The 20,649-nt window shown below is 56.4% G+C and overlaps 1 protein-coding gene across 1 annotated transcript in view; it reads left to right on the top strand.

Moving 5' to 3' along the window:
• Window positions 1–15,844, top strand: part of NDRG1 (N-myc downstream regulated 1) — a 37,981-nt gene extending 22,137 nt beyond the window's left edge. Inside the window, exons 4-16 of the mRNA XM_070392375.1 lie at window positions 95–200; window positions 2,193–2,313; window positions 2,814–2,876; window positions 3,854–3,914; window positions 4,385–4,471; window positions 6,963–7,019; window positions 7,201–7,304; window positions 8,139–8,195; window positions 8,983–9,034; window positions 10,294–10,341; window positions 11,224–11,259; window positions 12,075–12,126; window positions 13,934–15,844. Of these exons, the coding sequence (XP_070248476.1) occupies window positions 95–200; window positions 2,193–2,313; window positions 2,814–2,876; window positions 3,854–3,914; window positions 4,385–4,471; window positions 6,963–7,019; window positions 7,201–7,304; window positions 8,139–8,195; window positions 8,983–9,034; window positions 10,294–10,341; window positions 11,224–11,259; window positions 12,075–12,126; window positions 13,934–14,175 (1,086 nt within the window). The 3' untranslated portion in view covers window positions 14,176–15,844. The remainder of the gene's footprint in view (window positions 1–94; window positions 201–2,192; window positions 2,314–2,813; window positions 2,877–3,853; window positions 3,915–4,384; window positions 4,472–6,962; window positions 7,020–7,200; window positions 7,305–8,138; window positions 8,196–8,982; window positions 9,035–10,293; window positions 10,342–11,223; window positions 11,260–12,074; window positions 12,127–13,933) is intronic.
• Window positions 15,845–20,649: the final 4,805 nt, after the last annotated feature.

Raw genomic sequence — 20,649 nt, 5'->3', positions numbered from 1 at the left:
GTTCTAGGCCGGGACGCTGGTGTCCCATCCGGTTTAAGCCACGCCGACCTGCACGCCCCGTGTGACAGCCCCTCCGCCTGCTGTCTTTCCCCAGGAGCAGGACATCGAGACTCTGCATGGCTCCATCCACGTCACGCTGTGCGGGACCCCCAAGGGAAGCCGGCCCGTCATCCTCACGTACCACGACATTGGCATGAACCGTACGTTCCGGGCCCCGTGCTGCCAGTGGGCCTGCTCCCGCCCAGGTGGGGGCGGGGGGCTAGGAAGGGCGGGGGGCAGGGAGTCCGGCTGCCTCCCTCTTGCTGGGCCTTCCCGGAGCTATTCTGGGAAGAACTCTTGCCACAGACTAGAAGATGCTAGAATGCAGTGCCCAGAGGCCCGGAGTTGTCTGTGTGCCAGGAGCTGCTGGTAACTCAGGGAGCCCCCCACGGTCCATCTGTGTGACAGTGACCTCTTTTAATGAAGGAATACAATGGTTTCCAGTGTTTGAAGAGTTGTGCAACCATCATCACAATCCATTTATGCACAGTATTATTCCAAAAAAAAAAAATCCTGTCATCTTACCTTTCACCCCAATTTCCAACACCCCCAGCCCCTGGCCACCACTGTCTACTTCCTGTCTGGAAGCATCTGCCTGTCCTGTCATTTTAGAGCAATGGAGTCACACAACACGTGGTCTTCCGTGACCGGCTCCTTGCACGCTGTTCTCACGGCTCATCCACACGTAGCACATGCGTCCTTTGCCAAGTGACCTTCCATTGTGCGGAGAGGCCGCGTTTGTTGCCCACTCTTCAGTCGTGGACATCGTTGCTTCCTCGGCTTGGCCGTGTGAATACTGCAGCTGTGAATGTTTAGACTGAATTTCCAAGATGTTACCCATCAGGGTTCCCCATGTTCCACAGACGGGCATGGCAATGACGCAGAGTAGAGCGACTCTGTGTTAACGTGACACAGATGGCGGTGAGACGCCCTGTGATGGTTCGGAAGGCACTTGCAGGCCGTCCTGGCCCAGTCGTCTCTGTAAACTTGCACGTGGCAAGCCGAACACTTGCTCGATTTTTGATTGGCAGACGGCCTAATGTACCTCCCCCTACAGTTTATTCATACCCTTGAGGCTGGAGCTGATGGCAGTCCCTGAAAACCATTGATGTTCTTCACCCTCAGGTCTCTTACCTCTCTTCTTCCCGGGTGTCCCCCGGGGCCATTATGTGTCAGCTGCTTGCTAGGTACTTTGATAGAGGTCACCTCCGTTCACCGCACCCCGGTGAGGGGATGGAACTGCATGTGGTGTGATGCACCCCGTTTTAGAGAGGCTCAGGGGTAGAGTAAGCCAACGGCTGTAGCAAAAGACCCGGAACTTGTGCGGCTTCATCCCATATACGATATTTCTCCCTCATTTAACAAATCAGTGGGCGTTCGGTGTGGCCCCTTCCACGTGGTGGTTCGGGGGCCCAGGCTCCTTCCAGCTGCGGCTCTGCCATCCCCTGGAGCCCCAGAGGCCTCTGCTGGCTCCTCTGCATCTGGCAGGTAGATGACAGAAGAGAGAGAAACCCAGAGGATTGGGGAGCAGGTGCATCACAGGCTATTGGCCAGAACCCGATCACGTGACCGCCTCTAATTACAAGGGAGGCTGGGAAATGTAGTCCACCTGTGTGGCCCAGGAAGAAAAACTGGCCATCTTTGCTTCAGACTCTCAACAGTTAGGAGACTCATCCACGGTCATATAGGAAGTGGGAGGTCTGTGCTTTATCGCCTATGCTCCTCCTCCGTGTTTGAAAAGCTCCTGTGTCCCCGATGTGAGAGTTTAGGGAACCGAGGGAGAAAGGGAATGTCAGTGGAGTAACCCCCCCCCCCCCCCTCCTGCTGGGGCTATGATGGCCATGAGTGACTGGGAAGAAGCAGGAGGCCCCTTCTGGGGTTAAACTGGAAGCTCATCCACCAGGGGGTACAGTACGGTTTATGGACCGTCTCCACCTCCCCGCGCACTCCCTTGCCGTGGCCTGTTCTTGCCTTTTATCGCCACAGGAAAGTGGGACAGGGGAACAAAAGATGGGCGTCCGTGCTGTGAGTCGTTTCCTTCTGCTGAATAGGAGGGAAACAAGCAAACATGCACGCGCTTTGCAGGGAGCAAGCCAGCTCATTCCATCCTCACTCACCCCCTCTCGCATCTCCCCGCCCCCCGCCCCATGCAGACAAAACCTGCTACAACCCCCTCTTCAACTCCGAGGACATGCAGGAGATCACCCAGCACTTCGCCGTCTGCCACGTGGACGCCCCTGGCCAGCAGGACAGCGCGGCTTCCTTCCCTGTGGGGTGAGTGGGGACCCTGGTGCCCCAGGATGGGGAGGAAGCCTTACAGGGTGGAAGCAGGTGGTGAGGGAGGCGCTAGACTGGCTCTTCATTTTTTTATTGCGATAAAATATATACTCTTCCGTGGAGCCAAGCCTCAGTGACAGTTATAATCTTTATATGGGGGGAGCATAGCAACCCCATCGAGTTGTTGCAGGGATTAAAGGAGCTTACAAAGCTCACCAAATGCTTGGGGTGGGGCCTGGCACACAGGAAGCAGTCGTAAAGGCTTACTTTACAAAGAGGAAGGTGGAGAAAGAGGGATGAAGACATTCTTGCTCATCAGAAAAGGCTGTGTACCCTGAGGGGTGTTCGCAGTGAGGGCCACAGGGGGGTGCTGTGGGGCGTCGGCACACCTGGGCCAGGTTGCCCATGGTCCCACCCCTTCCAGCCTGTTCCTGTTGACATTGTTAATTTCCTCGGGTCCGGGCTCTGGCTAACTCCTCTTTGTGGCTTCTCCCAAGGTACATGTACCCGTCCATGGACCAGCTGGCCGAGATGCTGCCGGGAGTCCTCCACCAGTTTGGGTAAGAGTGAGGGATCTGCTCCCCCCCCCTCCCCCCGCCCCCCACTTCCTCCACCCCAGCCTGCAGGGAGAGCGGCTTCCCGCGTCTGCTTTTCCTCTAGCCTCCATCTAGCCTGACCCTGACATAGGCTGCAGTTTAAATATATTTTTATTGATGTTAGAGAGGAAGGGAGAGGAAGAGAGAGATAGAAACACCAACGATGAGAGGGAATCATGGGCTGCCTCCTGCACGCCCCACACTGGGGATCGAACCATGACCTCCTGCTCATAGGTCGATGCTCAACCACTGGGCCACGCCAGCTGGGCCAGGCTGCAGTTTAAAGCTCAGGGGAGAAGTGCACTTGGCTCACTGTCCTCGCTGATTTCCGCTTCCTCTTTATTCCCACTGCTTCCTGCGAGCGGGGCTTTTCTCCTTGAGTGATGACATCACCTGATGCCAGGCAGCCCCCATCCTTCCCTGCTTTCTCTTCTTTCATTGCTTTCTCTTTCCCATGGAACGTTCTGGAACGTTCTGGGTTGCCTGAGCCCTCAGCTCCTCTCTCTCCAGGCCCCTCTTCCTCCAGTGCTCATTTCCTTCTTACGTGAGCCTTTGGTGTGATGATGACACCTCAGACTTCTTGCCCGGTTTATTTTCATGCCAAGTTTTCGAATCCAAAATAAAGCTTAGGAGCGGGAAGAAGCGGGAAGGTCTTCCCGTAAATGCCGGGCGGTCAGGAGAGAAGGGGGGAAGTGGGACGAGTCCCTCAAGGTCACGGCCTTCTGGGAGTCCATAGGCGTGAATCATTTCAGGTCTGGAGGGCCCAGCAGGGCAGCGGCTCCCACGTTGTCTCACCGGCTAGCCTTCCTCCGTGGCAACCCGGACAGACCCTGGGGGAGCCGAGGTTCCCCAGGGACAGGGCGTGGGGGAGGGCGTGAGGGTGTGCAGGGCTCCTGGCGCTCACATCTTCCGTGACATCAGCTTTTAATTTCTGCTTCCAGGGTGAAGAGCGTCATTGGCATGGGGACCGGGGCTGGCGCCTACATCCTCACTCGATTCGCTGTGAGTTCCTGGGCATTTCTAAAAAATTACGTTTTAGGTAAAATTAACTCAAGGTGAAGGAGGAAAATTGGACAAGCATCAAAAATCCCCAGAGGGAAAAAGAATGATCCATCATTCCATTTCCCAAGGGAGAACCATAGTTGTGTGGTTTAGAGTTGTGCATGCATGTGTGGTGTGCATGCATGTGTGCGTGCATATGTGTGTGTGTGTGTGTGTGTGTGTGTGTGTGAGCTTTTCTTTTTCCTGCACTGACCTGCCATCCTAGTCGTATTCTTCCATCATCGGCTTTGCTCACTCAGCAGCCGGCTGTGGCAGGTCCTGCCTCCTTGGGGGCTGGAGCCTCTGAGAGCAGCACGTGCTCTGGGGCCACGCGAGCCCTCTCCCAGTCCTGCTCACTCTCTGCTTTGACATGTGAAGTTCACGCTGTCTCAGGTTGCCGGGCTGTCTCTCACCTCGTGTCTGAATTGCAGCTGAACAACCCCGAGATGGTGGAGGGCCTGGTGCTCATCAACGTGAACCCCTGTGCCGAGGGCTGGATGGACTGGGCGGCCTCCAAGGTGAGCCTGGGCCGGGCCGGTGGGGTTCCGAAACGCAGGGGCTGGGAGCCCTCACCCCTGCCCTGAGGACTGTGGGACTGAGACCCCGCCTAGTGGCACCCTTTCCTGCGACTCCCCACCCCCAGAAAGAGAGCAGGTTCCTCTGCTTTGCTTAGAACAGTGCGTGACCCCAGACATCTGCCATCGGGCACCCATAGACAGTGCGGGCCAAGCCAGCAGGGTCAGGGCCAGCGGGTTCAGGGTCCCCGGGCCGGCTCGGACCAGCATCGTCTGGGTAGGAGTCTTTGCCGGGGACGGAGCATCGGCTGGGCTTTTCTCAAGATGCTGAGAATAGAAAGATGAGCAAGAACAATGCCTCTCAGCCCAGGACCCTCCTATTCCTAATGAAAAAGATGTGCATTTGGTACTGACCCTATGCCACTCAGTGTGACGACATTAATAATTAACTAGCATGTAGCAGGGATGGGGAACCTCCGGCCCGCCGGCCCTGTAAGGCCCCCGAAATCGTTCGGTCGGGCCCTGCCAAGGCATCAGGGGTGAGTTAATGAAATGTTGGATCCTGTATCGCAGGCTAGTTTTTAAGTTAATAATTTTGTGTGGCCTGTGAATGACGCTATGCATATCCCAATGGCCCTTGGCAGGGAAAGGGCCCCACCCCTGGATGGTTACCAGGTGCTAGTTCTGCTCCCTGTTGATATGTGTGCCTGGCCTGTTGAATCCTCCTGGGACCTTCAGGAGGTGGGGCTGTCATGCCATTCACAGAGGGGGAAACTGAGGCTCCCCGTGGGTAAGGAGGCTGTGCAGAAAGAGAACTGGCCGACTGGAGAGCCCTGGGCCTCCCTGCCTCCTCCCCAGGGCTGTGCTCACAGCTCACAGGCAGCAGGTGTCCAAGGCCCACCCCCTCCCCAGTGCCGCCGGGCTGGGCATAGAAGGGCTGGGCATGTCCTTCCTGGACACGGGGCGCCCTCATTGTCTCGGGAAGCTCTGCTCTCGCTGGTGGCCTAGGGTTCCTTGTTTATTTAAAAATGATGATTGTTTTTTTCATAAAAGCCCCTGTATTTGCCAAGGAGATGGGGAAACCGTTCTAATTGAAGCAGGACAGGGCCTTTTAACCAGGGGTGATCCTGGTGTCTCATTTTGACAGTGTGTTTTTGCCGATGTTGGGGTGGCCGGCGGGGACAGGAAGATGAAAGGGGTCGTGCGCCTCCCCCTCCTCCCACCGCGTCCTGGCCGGCCAGCCTGAGACTGCATTTCTCCCTGGAGCGCTGGGCCAGCAGGCGGGAGCCCTTCCCTCCGGCCTGCGTGACATTTGGGAGCGGAACACACTCCCTGTTTTTTATTTTATTTTCCAGCAAAGGAAGTGACATTCTACTCAGCCAGTTTGGCTCCTGGGTAACTGCTCTGAGCCAGACGTGGAGGGCTGGGGACATCAGCCATTGGCTGCGTGCAGCCTAAGGAATGTTTGTGGGGTTTTAATATCTGCACCATATCCTTCCTTTTCGACCCCAGCCCTGGAGAAAAAAGACCTACATCAGAGGTCTACTGTATGTCAGGCACTGGGGTCAGATCCTGTGACATGCGCGGTGGCTCCCACAATCCTCATCGTGGCCGGGCACTTTGAAGTTCCTGGCAGCCCCAGCTACCGATCGGCAGTCTGAGGTCCAGAGGCTTTGCAGCTGCCCTGGGCCACACAGTGGGGCCCTGGTAGTCAGCACGCATTTATGGAGCTGCTGCTGTCTATCTAGCACTTAGGGAGCCCCTGTGATATGCCTAGCATTTATGAATCTCCTGCTGTATGCCTAGCATTTTTGGAGCTTGTGCTGTGTGCCTAGGATTTATGGATCTCCTGCTGTATGCATAGCATTTATGGAGTTCCCACTGTATAGCTAGCATTTATGGATCTCCTGCTGTATGCATAGCATTTATGGAGCTCCTTCTGTGTGCCTAGATTTTATGGATTGCCTGCTGTATGCCTGACATTTATGGAACCCCCACTGTATATCTAGCATTTATGGAGCTCCTCCTGTGTACCTAGCCTAGCACTGTTGTTAGAGAGATAGAAAGAAGGTCATTGATTTCTTTAGTAACTGCAGTATATTCGGAGAGAGGCACGTGGCTTAGGGACGATGTGGAGGATGAGCTCAGCAGATTTGAGGTGTGGACTCAGGGAGCCTGTGTTGAGAGCAAATGCACGGGGTCCTTCCTGCTGACGACTGGTGCGCTCAGCGCAGGGAAAGCTGGGAGCAGGCGGGTCCGCTCAGCACAGCTGTGCGTGCACCTTCTGCGCCCGGGCTCCGAGCAGAGCGGTGGGTGGAGAGCCGGGCCCTGCCTTCTGGGGGCTGCAGGTCTGGAAGGTAACCAGAGGCTGTGACCAGTTCCCGTCCCTGGGGCATCCTCAGACAGAGTGCTGGAGCCCTGAGGGCACGGGGTTGGGCTGGCCTGTCTCGCCCCTGCAATGCCTTCCTCCTAATCCCCCTGTTGTCCTCCCCAGATCTCCGGATGGACCCAGGCCCTTCCGGACATGGTGGTGTCCCACCTCTTCGGGAAGGTGAGTAGGGGCCTGGACTCGGTCAGTTCTCCAGGTTCTTTGGCCGATCTTTTCTTTGAACAGCCTCTTTGTCACTTAAATGCTCGAAAGCGGTTTTGACAACAGCTCGGGCTTGACATCGGCCCCCTTCCTCCCACTCTGATCGCGGGGTCCATGACGGACACGTCTCCTCTTGCTGCAGGAGGAAATGCAGAACAACGTGGAGGTGGTGCACACCTACCGCCAGCACATCCTTAACGACATGAACCCGGGCAACCTGCACCTGTTCATCAACGCCTACAACAGGTACGGGGGCCGCGGCCCCGCACGGCCATTCCTACCGGGCTCCCTCCGTAGAGCTGGAGCGTGGGGGGGAGGCAGAGGGGGCTGTAGTAACTGTAGGAGAGGCAGCCCCTGAATTTGAGCACATGGAGCAACAGGACGGGGTGCCCTTAGCCAGGTGTCTCCTGGAGTGCTGAGCGCTAGGCCAGGAGCCGGGCTACCACTCCACACCCGGGGGAAGCCAACGTGAGTGAGACCCAGTCACACCCTCAGGGTTGGGAGTATGTGCCTGCGCCCATGGTGACCCTAGGAAAGGACAGGTGTGAGGACAGGTGTGGGGACAGGTGTGGGAACAGGTGTGAGGAAGGTGTGAGGACAGGTGTGAAGACAGATGTGGGCACAGATGTGAGCACAGGTGAAGACAGATGTGGGCACAGATGTGAGCACAGATGTGAGGAGAGCTGCAAGAGAAGCAAAGCACTGGGGATGGGAGGAATCCAGGGAGGCTGCTGGGAGGGGGTGAGTCATTGCCATGATACGTAACGCCTGCACACGGCCTCTGGCAAGGACGCAGGCCTCTTATCCATAACTGGGTGCCTGTCCGGAGCTCAACTGGAGGAAGGGCAGCTCGGGGCCACGGGTGCGAGCCCGAAGTTCTGGAACTCGGGGAGCTCGCTCAGCCTGCGGAGCCAGCGCTATCCGGCCCCTCAGAGGGGCCAGGAGTGAGCTCACGGGCTCTGTCTCCTCCTCGAATGGCCCATGGCAGGACCTCCTGGCTTTGGCTCAGTGGGAGGGCTTCCCCGGTGGGTGGGGAGGCCCTGCTGGTGTAATCATGGTGCTTTCTTCCGCCCTCGGTAGCCGGCGGGACCTGGAGATCGAGCGGCCGATGCCGGGAGTGCACACGGTCACCCTGCAGTGAGTTGCTTTCTCCCCCGTCTCTGTCTGGTTTGCTTGGCGCCCAGGTGCCCGCACGGCCTTCTTTCCGAGTTTGGCAGGACTCCCCTGTGCCAGGACATCGCCATCAGTGAGAACCGGATGTGTCCTCCCCCTCCCCCCATAGGGCAGGGCACGCCCAGTCTCACTCTTCTCCCTGTGCAGGTGCTCAGCTCCCGGGTGGCCCCGAGACCCAGGGTGGAGCTTGGGGCTCAGAGAAGTGCTGACTGCACTTTGGACAGAATTTATTGAGCACCTTCTTGACGTTGAATACTGTGCCTGCCTTGCCTCACAGCACCTGGGGGTAAAGGGGGTGCGGGACCCACCCTAAGTGCCCTCCTAAACCAGGGGGAGAAGACAGTCTCGGAAACAAGCAGCTGTGTCCCCCCGAAAGTGACTGTCATTGTTTGGTCCCTTGAGGGGGCAGTGTTATCCCATACCTGCACTCGGCACATGCTGTTTCCTCGTCAGCTTCGTCCTTGGCATCGCTGAGCTTGATTGCTGACCACGTCCTACTCAGCCTTCCTTGAGGAGAGGGTGTTTAAAATAGAAGAACATCAGAGCATAGAAATTCTCTGGTGAAATTCATACTAAAGTGTAAATGACTTACCGATCGATTTTATTCTAAGAACAAAGCAGAGGATGGAGGGAAATGAGCCAAGGGCCCTGGAGAAAACAAAATAATGTTGTGAGGACCTTGGCAGGCCTGGGAGTGTGCGGATCTTTCAATGAATCATGTGTTAACTCCCCCACTTCTCCTTGCCCCCAGGTGTCCTGTGTTGCTGGTGGTTGGGGACAGTTCTCCCGCCGTGGATGCTGTGGTACGTAGACACCGACCACTGTTTTTTGTGCTTAATTCAGCATCCACACCCTTCCCATCTCTCTCCTTTCCTCCGCCCATCCGGGCGGTGACATCTTCTAAATGCCACACTGGCCTTTGGGCAGAGGCCCAGCCACCAGCCTCTTTCCCTGGTGACTGTCAGCCTGGGTGCCTGACCGTGGGCCCTCCGCCTCCCCTCCTAGGCCCCCTCCCTGCCCATCTGCCTCCCGCCGGCTTGTTTCTATGAGCGTGTTTCCCCCTTGGTTTCCTGGCCAAGACGCTTTCCTCCCATTTGGGAGGCCTGGCTGGTGCCTGATTGTCTGGCAGGACAAGGGGCACCTGGGAGCTGGGCTTAGGCATGGTTTTCCGGCTTATTTCACCCTTTAATTCCCACCAGGGGACTGCAGAGCAGCATCCGCCGTGGTTCATGTCACAGAGACCATGCCTTTGTTGTCACTGCCCCAGGGTCAGATGCGTCCATAGAGGTGTCTTGTTCACATATGGGGAGAGGCGGTTCTCCCGCAGGCACTTGGAACATCACAGGGCACGAGCTGGCCTTCTGCCCGGTGCCCATGTGCTGTTAGGGGGGCCAGGACATGGAAGACGGAGCAGCTCGGTGCAGGGGGTCGCGTATGAAGAATGATGTTTGGACCTGGGGTGTCCGACCTAGAGACTCACCGGCCTCAGGTGGCTGAAGAAGGCCAGGCATTAGTGAATATTTCTAGAGCACCTTCTGCATACTCGGGAGTCTTCTAACCACCCCCAACTATATCAGCCTCCGTTTATCGATGCGGGGACTGAGGCTCAAAGAAGTGAAGTAACTTGTCACACAGCCAGTGACGGCAGGGCTGGAATTGAAAGCCACATCGGTTTATTTGATAGATATAATTTCGGAGAGGAAGGGAGAAGGAGAGAGAGAAATATCAATGAGAGAGAATCATTGGTGGGCTGCCTCCTGCACTTCCCATGCTGGGATCGAGCCCACAACCCAGGCATGTACCCCGACTAGCAATCCAACTGTGACCTCCTGGTTCATAGGCCCACGCTCAAACACTGAGCCATGCCGGCCGGGCAAAAGCCACATCTGTTTAATCTCAAAGCCCATGTTCTTTCTTCTATGCCCGTGGGAACACTGGAGTCCCTGAGGATGGTGGTGGAGGGGACAGGGGGTGGGGGGGAGGGGGAACAGAGGCGGGGAGAAGGTGGTGACTTGGGCTCCAGTAGAAAATTAACGGATTTCTCCTCCCTCTCCTTGTCCAGGTGGAATGCAACTCAAAACTGGACCCAACCAAGACCACCCTCCTCAAGGTACAGGGAACGTGAGGAGGGTTGGCACCGCCCTTAGAACTCCCGGGTTTTCTGCAAAAATTGAGTTGTGTCTGGTTTAGGCAAAGCTGGGGGTCAGACATGATAGAAGTAACGATTTACTATCTGTTCACACACTTCTCCTGGGTGCTGGCTGGTAAGGTGAGAGGTCAGAGGAGAGGACCCATCCGTGAGACCCCAGGAGTCTATTGCCCTTGGGATCTGACCTTGACCCTGGGCTGTAGGGTGGGCCGGAGTCACCCGCTCTCAGTGACCCCTTCCGGCCCGTTTCCCTCAAAGCCATCCGCGCGCTGCTGCTGGGGGCCCCTGGGCCAGGCCCGTTCATCGCCCTCCCGGGGACATGCCACACGTGGCTGGAATGGCTTTAAGAAGTGCCGAGGGCTTTAGGTTTGGGGATTTCGTAGCCACTTGGGGAGTGGGCATGTTTCCCAAGGGAGGCCCATCAGGAGCCCCCTGAGGCCGAGGTCTCGAGCCTGGCAGTCTCTTCCCGAGGGGGTCTGTGCAGGGCACGCGTGCCAGGGCCTCCTCCAGCTCCTCCAGCTCCCTCTGGCCCAGCTGCTGCCGCTCAGGTGGGACAGTGCCCCCCTGGGTTCTCGGGGAGCAGAGTAAAATGATCGATGGGCATATCAGAAGGTGCACGTCACGGGCCAAGAAAGGCAGTGCCGGGCCGATAGAAGTAAAAGCAGCCTTGCTGGGTGGGGCTGGGCGTTTGCCAGCTGTACTGCGCCAGCCCCCTCAGCAGCACAGGCAGCGGGCAGGGCGCGGGCAGGGAGGTGGGCAGGGCGGTGCCCATTTGGAGCCGGTTTGCAGAGGGGGGACCGTCTCCGCGGGGGCGATCGCACTAACCAGCCTCCTCTCTCCCAGATGGCGGACTGTGGCGGCCTCCCACAGATCTCCCAGGTGAGTCCCACCTGCCACCGCCCGGGTGGAGGCCTGTGCCCCTGAGACCTGCCGCTGCTTCCCCCTCCTTGCCTGGTCACCCCCCCGCCCCCCGTCCATGTCCTCTGATGATGCACGTTACCGTTCACACACAGCGCTTAAATGTGAGGACTCACTGACCTCCCAGAAGCCCCTGGGAGGAGATGACAGGGGCCCCGGGTGAGGCATTCGTCCAGAGGACACAGCTGGGCAGTTGTGGGCCGGGGTCTAGGTCTGCCCGACCCAGCGACCACAGGTTGTCATGTGCAGCTAGGAGTGACCCTGTGGGGAAGGGACCAGCTCTTCAACTCATGGGGCCCCGCTAACTTCAAGGGCTGTCAGATAGGAAAGGGAGAGTCATGCCCAGCCGGTGTGGCTCAGTGGTTGAGCATCAACCTATGAACCAGGAGGTGGCAGTTCCATTCCAGGTCAGGAAGAGGGATATCAGACCAGTAGAGGGGAGAGATTGCCCACGGTCTCCCAGGGGAGCCGTCTGGGCCCAGGCACCCCCATTCCAAGCCCACACTCCTGCTCCCCCGGGCCCTGCAGAGCTCCCTGGCCCTCCTCAGCCCAGCAAATTTGACTTTTCCTCCCTCGTCAGAGCTAATTTCGGTCCCTACGATGACCCATACTCCTTCCTGTACTTTGTGTGCGGTCATTGTAGGGACCGGAATTAGCTGGGCCTTCTCTCTTGGGCCCAGGTCATTCATGAATGTGACCACGGCCACAGCTCACGTGGCCATCCGTGACCCGGACCCCCGGGGACTGACTCCCCTGTCCTCTGTTTTCTCTCGCAGCCAGCCAAGCTCGCGGAGGCCTTCAAGTACTTCGTGCAGGGCATGGGATACAGTAAGTATGGCATTTCCCGGCGGGCGCCGGGCCAGGGCCGGGTGGGAGCTGGGAATGCGATGCCCCGAACCGGGTTCGGATGAGAATTCTGTGACGTCCTGGCCAGCGGCGGCTCCTGGCACACGGGCGGGTCGGGGAGAGATAGGTGCAGGGAGGGGAGCTGGGCAGGCTCCCTGGCACCACAGCGGCTCCTTCGCCCTCCGGCTTGAGCAGAGCTGTCTCACACCAGGGGGTGTTTTTAGCTTTAGGGGAAGCCTAGCCTTCTAGGCACCAAGACGACAACAAACAGTGCGACAGACCATGGAAACCTTTTTAATTCTGATGATTGCTTTCCTAAGGGACTTTCCGTTGTCGCGATGACGGTGATGATGAGGCTCTTGCTGCTGATGGTCGTGAAGGATTATTAATGAATCCTTCATTTTTTTTCCCCATTGAACCATCCCAGTAATCCCACGAGATACTCTAATTCTCATTTTACAAGTGACAAAACGGAGGCAAGGGGCAGAGCAGGGATCTGTGAAAGTTCTTTAAAAAATACAAAGCTCCAAAAAACAAAAACCACTATAAAGCTCTGAGTAAGTGGGTGATCAAGTTGCTGCTAATGAGGACCGAATGTGCCTTTGCTAAAACATTAGATTTGGGCCCTGGCCGGTTTGGCTCACTGGATAGAGCGTTGGCCCTCGAAGGGCCCGGGCTCCGATTCTGGTCAAGGGCACCTACCTCGGTTGCAGGCTCCATCCAGGCCTGTTCGATGGATGCGTCTCTCTCACATCAGTGTTTCTCTCTCTGTGTATCTCCCCCTCCCTTCCACAATCTCTAAAACAAAAAACAAAAAAAACCCAGTGGAAAAATATCCTCGCGTGAGAATTAACAACAAAAAACCCATTAGATTAGGGAGTTGAAGGGTACACAGCGGCATGATTCAAGAATGGCTGCTTCCTGTGTCATGTTCACGTGTATTCATCAGACACGTAAACTCCTTGTTGGAAAGGCAGTCCAGGACCCGGACAGACAAGGCCAAGGCCGAGCACCCCACCGGGCCGTCCTGCGGCTGGTGCTCGGAGGGGCATGGGCTGCGGCCTGGCCCGAGGTGGCGTCTCTGGCTCTCCTGCCCACTGCTCGGGTTATAATCCACGTGCCCATCTGAACAGGGGCGTCTTTGTACGTCTGATGTCGTTCACTTTTTTCTCGGAGGCTTCAGCTGTTTGCTCGTTTAAAATAGTCACGGTGCGTCTGACCACAGCTCCAAGGCGGGCCTCAGCCATGCTTGGTGTCTGTGAGGCCGAGAGCGGCTGGACGAGCTGACTTCTAGGCTGTGGGTGGGGTCCGTGTCCCCAGGTGCCCTCTGCCAACAGAAATCAGCTGTCCTCGGGCCTGAGCCGCTCTCCCTGTGGGAATAGGGCCGCCGCCCGGCTCACCTTGCAGGGTGCGAGCCCGACTCCTTTACCTGGGCCTCCACTGGGCTCAGATTTTTGCTCTGAAAGTGAATTCTGGCCCTGGCTGGTTTGGCTCAGTGGGTTGAGCATCAGCCTGCGGACTGAAGGGTCCCAGGTTCGATTCTAGTCAAGGGCACATGCCCGGGTTGTGGGCTTGATTCCCAGTAGGGGGCGTGCAGGAGGCAGCCAATCAATGATTCTCTCTCATCATTGATGTTCCTCTCTCTCCCTCTCCCTTCCTCTCTGAGATCAATAAAAACATAGAAAAAATAAAAGATGCTCGGCCAGGTGGGCACAGAGCAGGCTCCGAGGCTGGCGTGTGGCTGCTCCTCGTGTCCTCCCACCCTAACGACGCTCTCCTCTCTCCCCAGTGCCCTCTGCCAGCATGACCCGCCTGATGAGGTCCCGCACGGCCTCTGGCTCCAGTGTCACGTCCCTGGAGGGGTCCCGCAGCCGCTCCCACACTAGCGAGGGCACCCGCAGCCGCTCCCACACCAGCGAGGGCACCCGGAGCCGCTCCCACACCAGCGAGGGCGCCCGCCTGGACATCACCCCCAACTCCGGCTCCACTGGGAACAACGCCGGGCCCAAGTCCATGGAGGTGTCCTGCTAGGCGGCCTGCGCACACCGCCGCCCCCTGGACTGTGGGACCATAGTAGCTGCCCCCTCCTCCCGCCCTCCCCAGCCCCTGCCCGCCATACCGCACGCAACTCGGTATTAACCCCAAGCTAGTTTTGTACGAGGGAGCTCTGGCCATGACTTTAGATGGGATTTGTCCAGGGCGCCCCCTCCAGGGCCGGGCGGGGTGGACCAAAGGAACGTAAGCATCTTAGTGTCCCCTGTGCATTGAAGAGTGGCCTGGTGGCCGCTGGCTTCCCCTCCCTCCGAGATGCCAAACCGCCCCAAACAAGAAACAGCAGGAAATAGGTCCTAATCCAGGCCTAGGCCGCCCCGGGCATCCGGGCTCTCAGGGGCCTTTGGGGGAAGTCAGCCCACCTGCTTCTGTTTCCTCTCCTGCTAAAAAGACAAACCCACCCAGTTTCTGGAAACAAAACCCTCCTGTGGTTTGGGGAGGAGGGAGCAGCGAGCCCCTGTGGGGGGTCGGGGGTGGGCTGGTGTAGGCAAAACAGGCCTAGGGAAAAGAGGCGGAGCTTACTGGGAGGCTCAGAGCGTTTGGGAAAGCAAATCTAGGTAGCTCACCTGAAATCGATTTTTAAAGTTCGCGCATGCACACACTTTGCAACGCCGACGCGCGCACGCAGACCTGCTTTCCTGACATTTGTTTTTCATGAACACAAAGGCGGAGACAGATCCTCCTGGCTTTGCTGCAACAACAACAAAACCCGTCGGCAAGTGCTTGGCATCATGGATTTAAAGCTTTGGCTCTGCTCTCTCCTCCTCCCCCTCAGCCCCTGCTTCCCACCCCCAAGACATGAGCGAATGGTTATTTCCTTCATGGAGAAGAGCCTCTAAATATGGGGGTGCTTTCCTGGAGATGGAGGGGACATTCCCAACAGCTGTGCCCGCTGCCAGGAATCTCCATGCTGTGGGGCATGGCGGGGGCGGGGGAGGGGGTGGGGTTTGGGCACCAGATGTAAATAACAGACTCCTGTGGTTGGGATGGAATCCAGGGTAGTTGTGATTTCTGTGGATCTCCTGGTTTTGAGACCTTCTGTGATTGAGTTCAATCATGGTTGAATCTGAGCTTGACGGCCCAACCTTTCTGACCCGGTTACATTCCCGGATCTTCAGATATACCTGTTGGCTTTTGTACGGGGTGGGGACTCCGGGGGGCAGGGGAGCAGATGTAAGGGTTCTAGAATGTGTATCCCCTGGGATCTCCTTCCCTCTCCTGCCTCCCGCTCCTCCCTGCACCCCTAACCTCCTCTCTCTGAATGGGGCGGCACCACTGACATGTTTGGGTCACGTTCCCATACTACTGCCTTTCGATTTTCATCCCGGCTAACCATGCATCTGCTAGGGAGTTTGATCAGAGGGAATGGGACGTTGTGAATCGGCCGCTGGGACCCCGTGGTCTCCGGGACCCTGGAGTTGGTGGAAGGGAGTAATCAGGCCTTGCAGGCAGCGTGAGGGGTCATGAACGAGTCCATCCACCTGCCGCCTTCTATGGGAGGTGTCCCCTGACCTCGAGCAGAGGGTCGGGGGTCAGGGCAGGAGTGGCTGGATCCAGACGGAAAACTGCTGTGTACACGTCTCTCCAGAGGAGTTTCTTAACGAGATATTTGTATTTATTTCCAGACCAATAAATTTGTAACTTTGCAGTGAGGTGTCCTTTTTCTCTGCGGAGAGCGTTCGTGCAGCGCCGTGGTTTAAGGGCGGCCTTTCCTTCCTGGGCCCCGGCCACCGGTCCCTCGCCTGTGGCTTCATAGAGCATCGCTGCCCAATAAAAATGCAACGTGACCTTCCCATTTTCTTTTTTCTATTTAAAATAAATATTTTTTAGTGATTTCGGAGAGAAAGGGAGAGGGAGAGAGAGAGAGAGAGAAACACCAATGATGAGAGAATCATGGATCGGCTGCCTCCTGCACAACCCCCATTGGGGATCGAGCCCACAACCCAGGCATGTGCCCCTGACAGGGAATCGAACTGTGACCTCCCAGTTCATAGGCCGACTCTCAACCACTGAGCCACGCTGGCTGGGCAGCGTCCCATTTTCTCGTGGCCACATGAAGAAAGAAAGAAAAGGTGAATTTAACTTTAGCAGTGCATGTAACCCAGGGCATTGGAATACTCCCGTTCCAGCGTAGACTCAGTGTAACAGTTATTCAGGGGCGTCTTTCTTTTCTTTATGCTACAAAACCAGCGTGTAATTCACACCACAGCAACCCCAGGCCAGCGCCCAGCAGCCTGGACGGCGCAGGGGCGGCGGGTACGGTTCCTCGACCTGCACGGACGGGGGAATAGCCCTTTTACAGTTTCTTTTCCTTTTAGACATGTCTGTGGAAAGGCCACCCCTTTCCTCACATCCAATAACAACCACTCGAATGCGTGTTTCTACTGAGAAAGAAAAAAGTAAATACAGCAGGTTTTAGTACCACCTCTCATTTTTGTCTCAACTTGAGATCAGTTTAAAATTCACAAAACAGTGACAAAGATAGCACGGTGAGCTCCCGGAGACCCCGGTTAACGCAAGAAACATTCAAAATGTTAAAACATTAAACGTTTTTGTGAGTTTATTGGAGCCAAACTGTCGACAATTGCTGGGAAGCAGAATCTCATTGCATTGAGAGAATGTTCTGGAGAAGGGCGGTTTTGCACCACGTTCTATCCATTGCAATCAAAGGAGGAGACCTTAGTGGGTGAGATGAGCTCCATTGGTGCTAGAATAGGGAGGTGGGAGAAAGCAAAGCAGGGCACCTCTGGGATTGGATAAAAAGTGAAATGACGGACACATGCTTCCTTTACTCGGGTGCAGGACAGTTAACAGTCAACAATGAACAGGATAACAGGGAGGGAGTTTGTGGTCCCCGCCCTAGCGCCTTGGCTGTGCCCTGAGGGGTCCCGGAAAAGGGAAGTTACAAGTTACCCCGACATTCCATAGGTATGTTACCTTAGATGCAGAAAGACCATAGGCTCATAGTTGGTCTTTGTCAGGGAAGATACTGGCCTAGGACATGACTACCCACTATAAACTTTTTAATTTCTAAAGTTTTATTTTTTTTATTTTTTTTTAAAAATATATTTTATTGATTTTTTTACAGAGAGGAAGGGAGAGAGATAGAGAGCCAGAAACATCGATGATAGAGAAACATCGATCAGCTGCCTCCTGCACATCTCCCACTGGGGATGTGCCCGCAACCCAGGCACATGCCCTTGACCGGAATCGAACCTGGGACCCTTCAGTCCGCAGGCCGATGCTCTATCCACTGAGCCAAACCGGTTTCGGCAATTTCTAAAGTTTTAACGGCAGACCATCCTTTAGGCCTCTGAGTTTGCAAGGCCGCCCGCAGGCCCTCCCTGAGTTAGTCAGGTTCTCACGTGGCCCGTTTTAGTCCACGCCTCACACTCAGTTTCCCTTATTATTTTTAATTGTATTATTATGTTTAAATTGAGAGAGAGAGAAGCATTGATTTGTTGTTCCACTGACCCATGCATTCCTTGGCTGCTGCATATATGTGCCCTGACCAGGGGTGGAACCCACAACCTTGGTGCATCAGGCCGATGCTCTAGTGGTCGGCAAATTGTGGCTCAGCAAACCGCGGCTCGAGAGCCACCTGCGGCTCTTTGGCCCCTTCAGTGTGGCTCTTCCACAAAATACTGACTTCTGTGCATGGGCCACGAAGTTTCAATTGCACTGTACCTGTGTGCCCGCATGTGATATTTTGTGGAAGAGCCACACTGAAGGGGCCAAAGAGCCGCATGTGGCTCGCGAGCCGCAGTTTGCCGACCACGGCTCTAACCAACCGAGCTACTCTGCCGGAGTCCCCTTGTTCTTATTAATGTCTTAGGTTATTGTGGCACGTCGGTCACGACTAAGAAACTGACACTGATACATTATTATTAACTAAGCTCCACGCTTTATTGGGATTGCACGAATTTTGCCCCACTGTCCCTTCCGGCCCCAAGACCCGCCCCAGGACACCCAGGGCCTGTAGTCACGCAGCCTTAGCGCCTGGCCTGTAACAGCTTCTCACTCGCTGTGGTGACCTGGAGAGTGTGAGAAGCCCGGCCAGGCTTTGTGTGGGCGGCCCTCCATGGAGGCGTGCACCATGCTTTCCTCTGGTTCCATTAGAGTTTGCGTCCTCGGAATGAAGGCCCCGGAGGCCCTTCTCATGATGGGTCAGCACCGTTTATCGCCGATGAGCTTAACCTTGATCACCTGGCACAGGTAGCCTTTGCCAGGTTTTTCCGCTGTCCTTACCTTTTCCACTCCCCTTTCCAAGCAAGGCACCAAACGCAGCCCACACTTAAGACGCCCTCCCTTTTATTTCATTTTTAAATATGTTTTTAATTGATTTTTAGAAAGAGAGGAAAGGAGGGGGACAGGGAGATAGAAACATCATGAGAAAAAAACTTACCAATCAGCTGCCTCCTACACGCCCCAGCTGGGGGAGTTGAGCCCGCAATCCAGGCATGTGCCCTGATGGGGAATCGAACCGGCAACTTCCTGGTGTTCAACCCCTGAGCCACACCCGTCGGGCAAGTCACACACACCCCCGCCCCCCTAAACAGCGCCATGCTGTTACTCATTCTGGTTTTTCTTCACGTGCCCAGAGGAGTGTCTGAGTGGGTCATCGGCGGTAAACACAAAGCCGGCCGCGTGGTGCGGAGTGGACGGGCTGCAGTCCGGCCGGTGGCTCAGGAAATGGGTCTGGGAGTTGCGGGAGTTGCTGACTCAGCGCAGAGGGTGAGACAGCATCCCAGCCGGGGGGCCCGCGTGCACGCCAGCACGGAGGGTGGGAGGCGTGTGCCTGCATGAGAAAGCCGTGGTCCAGACCCGGGCGGGTGATTGTGTGTGTTTTATGTGGCCAGAAGCAAGGCAGGGAGAGGGTTAGACGCCTAAGATAAAATCCCTAGGATTACAAAAGCAACCACTTACAGTGAAGGAGAACTGCCCAAGTGTGGCAATCGGGGGACATAGCAACACGTACTTCTTTTTGCTTTTCTTTTCTTTTAAACATTTTTATTTCAGAGAGGAAGGGAGAGGGAGAGAGAGAGAGAATCGTCAATGGTGAGAGAGAATCACTGATGGGCTGCCTCCTGCACGCCCCCTACTGGGGAGGGAGCCTACAACCTGGGCGTGTGCCCTGACTGGAAATTGAACCTTGGTGTCCTTCCTAGTTCAGTGGTCTGCAAACTCATTAGTCAACAGAGCCAAATATCAACAGTACTTCTTCAAAATACAGTGGGGGCCTTGACTTACGAATTTAATTCGTTCCGAGACCGAGCTCGTTAAGGAGCTCGTTAACTCAAATTACTCTATCAACTCAATGCAAAAAATCTGCTGAGAGACAGCTGGTATCTCAAAAAACTCATTAGTCGGGACACTCGTAAGTCAAGGCCCCACTGTAGACTCTCCCAGGCCGAAAACCGACTTCTGCGCATGGGCCACGGAGTTTCAATCGCACTGTACGTGCGCCCACATGTGGTATTTTGTGGAACAGCCACACTCAAGGGGGCAAAGAGCCGCATGTGGCTCGCGAGCCGCAGTTTGCCGACCACGGTCCTAGTTCATCGGTCGATGCTCCACCACTGAGCCACACCGGCTGGGCTCAACACGTACTTCTTTACGAACAAGTTAGATAGTAACGAGGAGGCGGGCTCCGAGGAACTGCCAAGCGGTGATGCGCACAATACCTGGGGTTCCCACCACAACTGCTAGGAAAACAGATGTGACCTGAGCTGGTGAGGTCAGGGTTCGTGTCTGTGTGGAGACAGAGCGAAATGTTCAATGGCAGCTAGAGGTCAGTGAGAACCAGGAGGCATGTTCTCCCGTCCAGTCCGTGGCCCCTGAGTTCCCTCCGTGGATTCCTGGTGGGAGGCCCCAGGTGAGGAAGCCCGGCTCCAGGCCCAGGTGGGCAGCGCGCAGGCTCCTGCGGATTCAGCACTCACAGTAAGGGCCTGTCCTGTGTCCCCTCCTGAGCGGAGCAGAGGAAAGGCCGGTGATGGGAACACCAGCGAGTGCTGGGCAGTGCAGTGGGACACACCAGCTTTGGGGCGGAGCCGGCACAGACACCCTGGACCTGCCTCCACCAGCTCCCCGGGCTCAGGCCTCCACGGAGGGAGGGAGCCACCGCCGGCGTGTGCAGGTGTTTGCTATTTGGAGTCGGTGGCCGGAGGCTGTTTTGCCAGCTGGGCTCCACCTTTGTTCTCCTGGCTGCCGGTTTTGGTTTCGTGCCCTCATCCGTGGGTCTCGGCAGCAGCTGGAGACCCAACCCTTCCCACCCACTCCGGGGGTAACCCCCAATTCCTCCCACCAGGCTTCCTGTGACCCCGGGAGCTATGATTTGTTTCCCAAACTGGAGTGCCTCTTCAGGGAGAACGGAGCTCTTGGGTCTCGGCTGAATTGGGATCCCCGTCACGGAATCTGTGATTGGTAGAGGGCAGGTGAGTTCCCCCTGAGAAA

This window comes from Myotis yumanensis, unplaced genomic scaffold, assembly GCF_028538775.1.
Source record: "Myotis yumanensis isolate MYYU_CA2020_CCGP unplaced genomic scaffold, mMyoYum1.0.hap1 SCAF_15, whole genome shotgun sequence".
Lineage (NCBI taxonomy): Eukaryota > Metazoa > Chordata > Mammalia > Chiroptera > Vespertilionidae > Myotis > Myotis yumanensis.
This window is presented reverse-complemented; position numbering and strand designations above follow the sequence as displayed.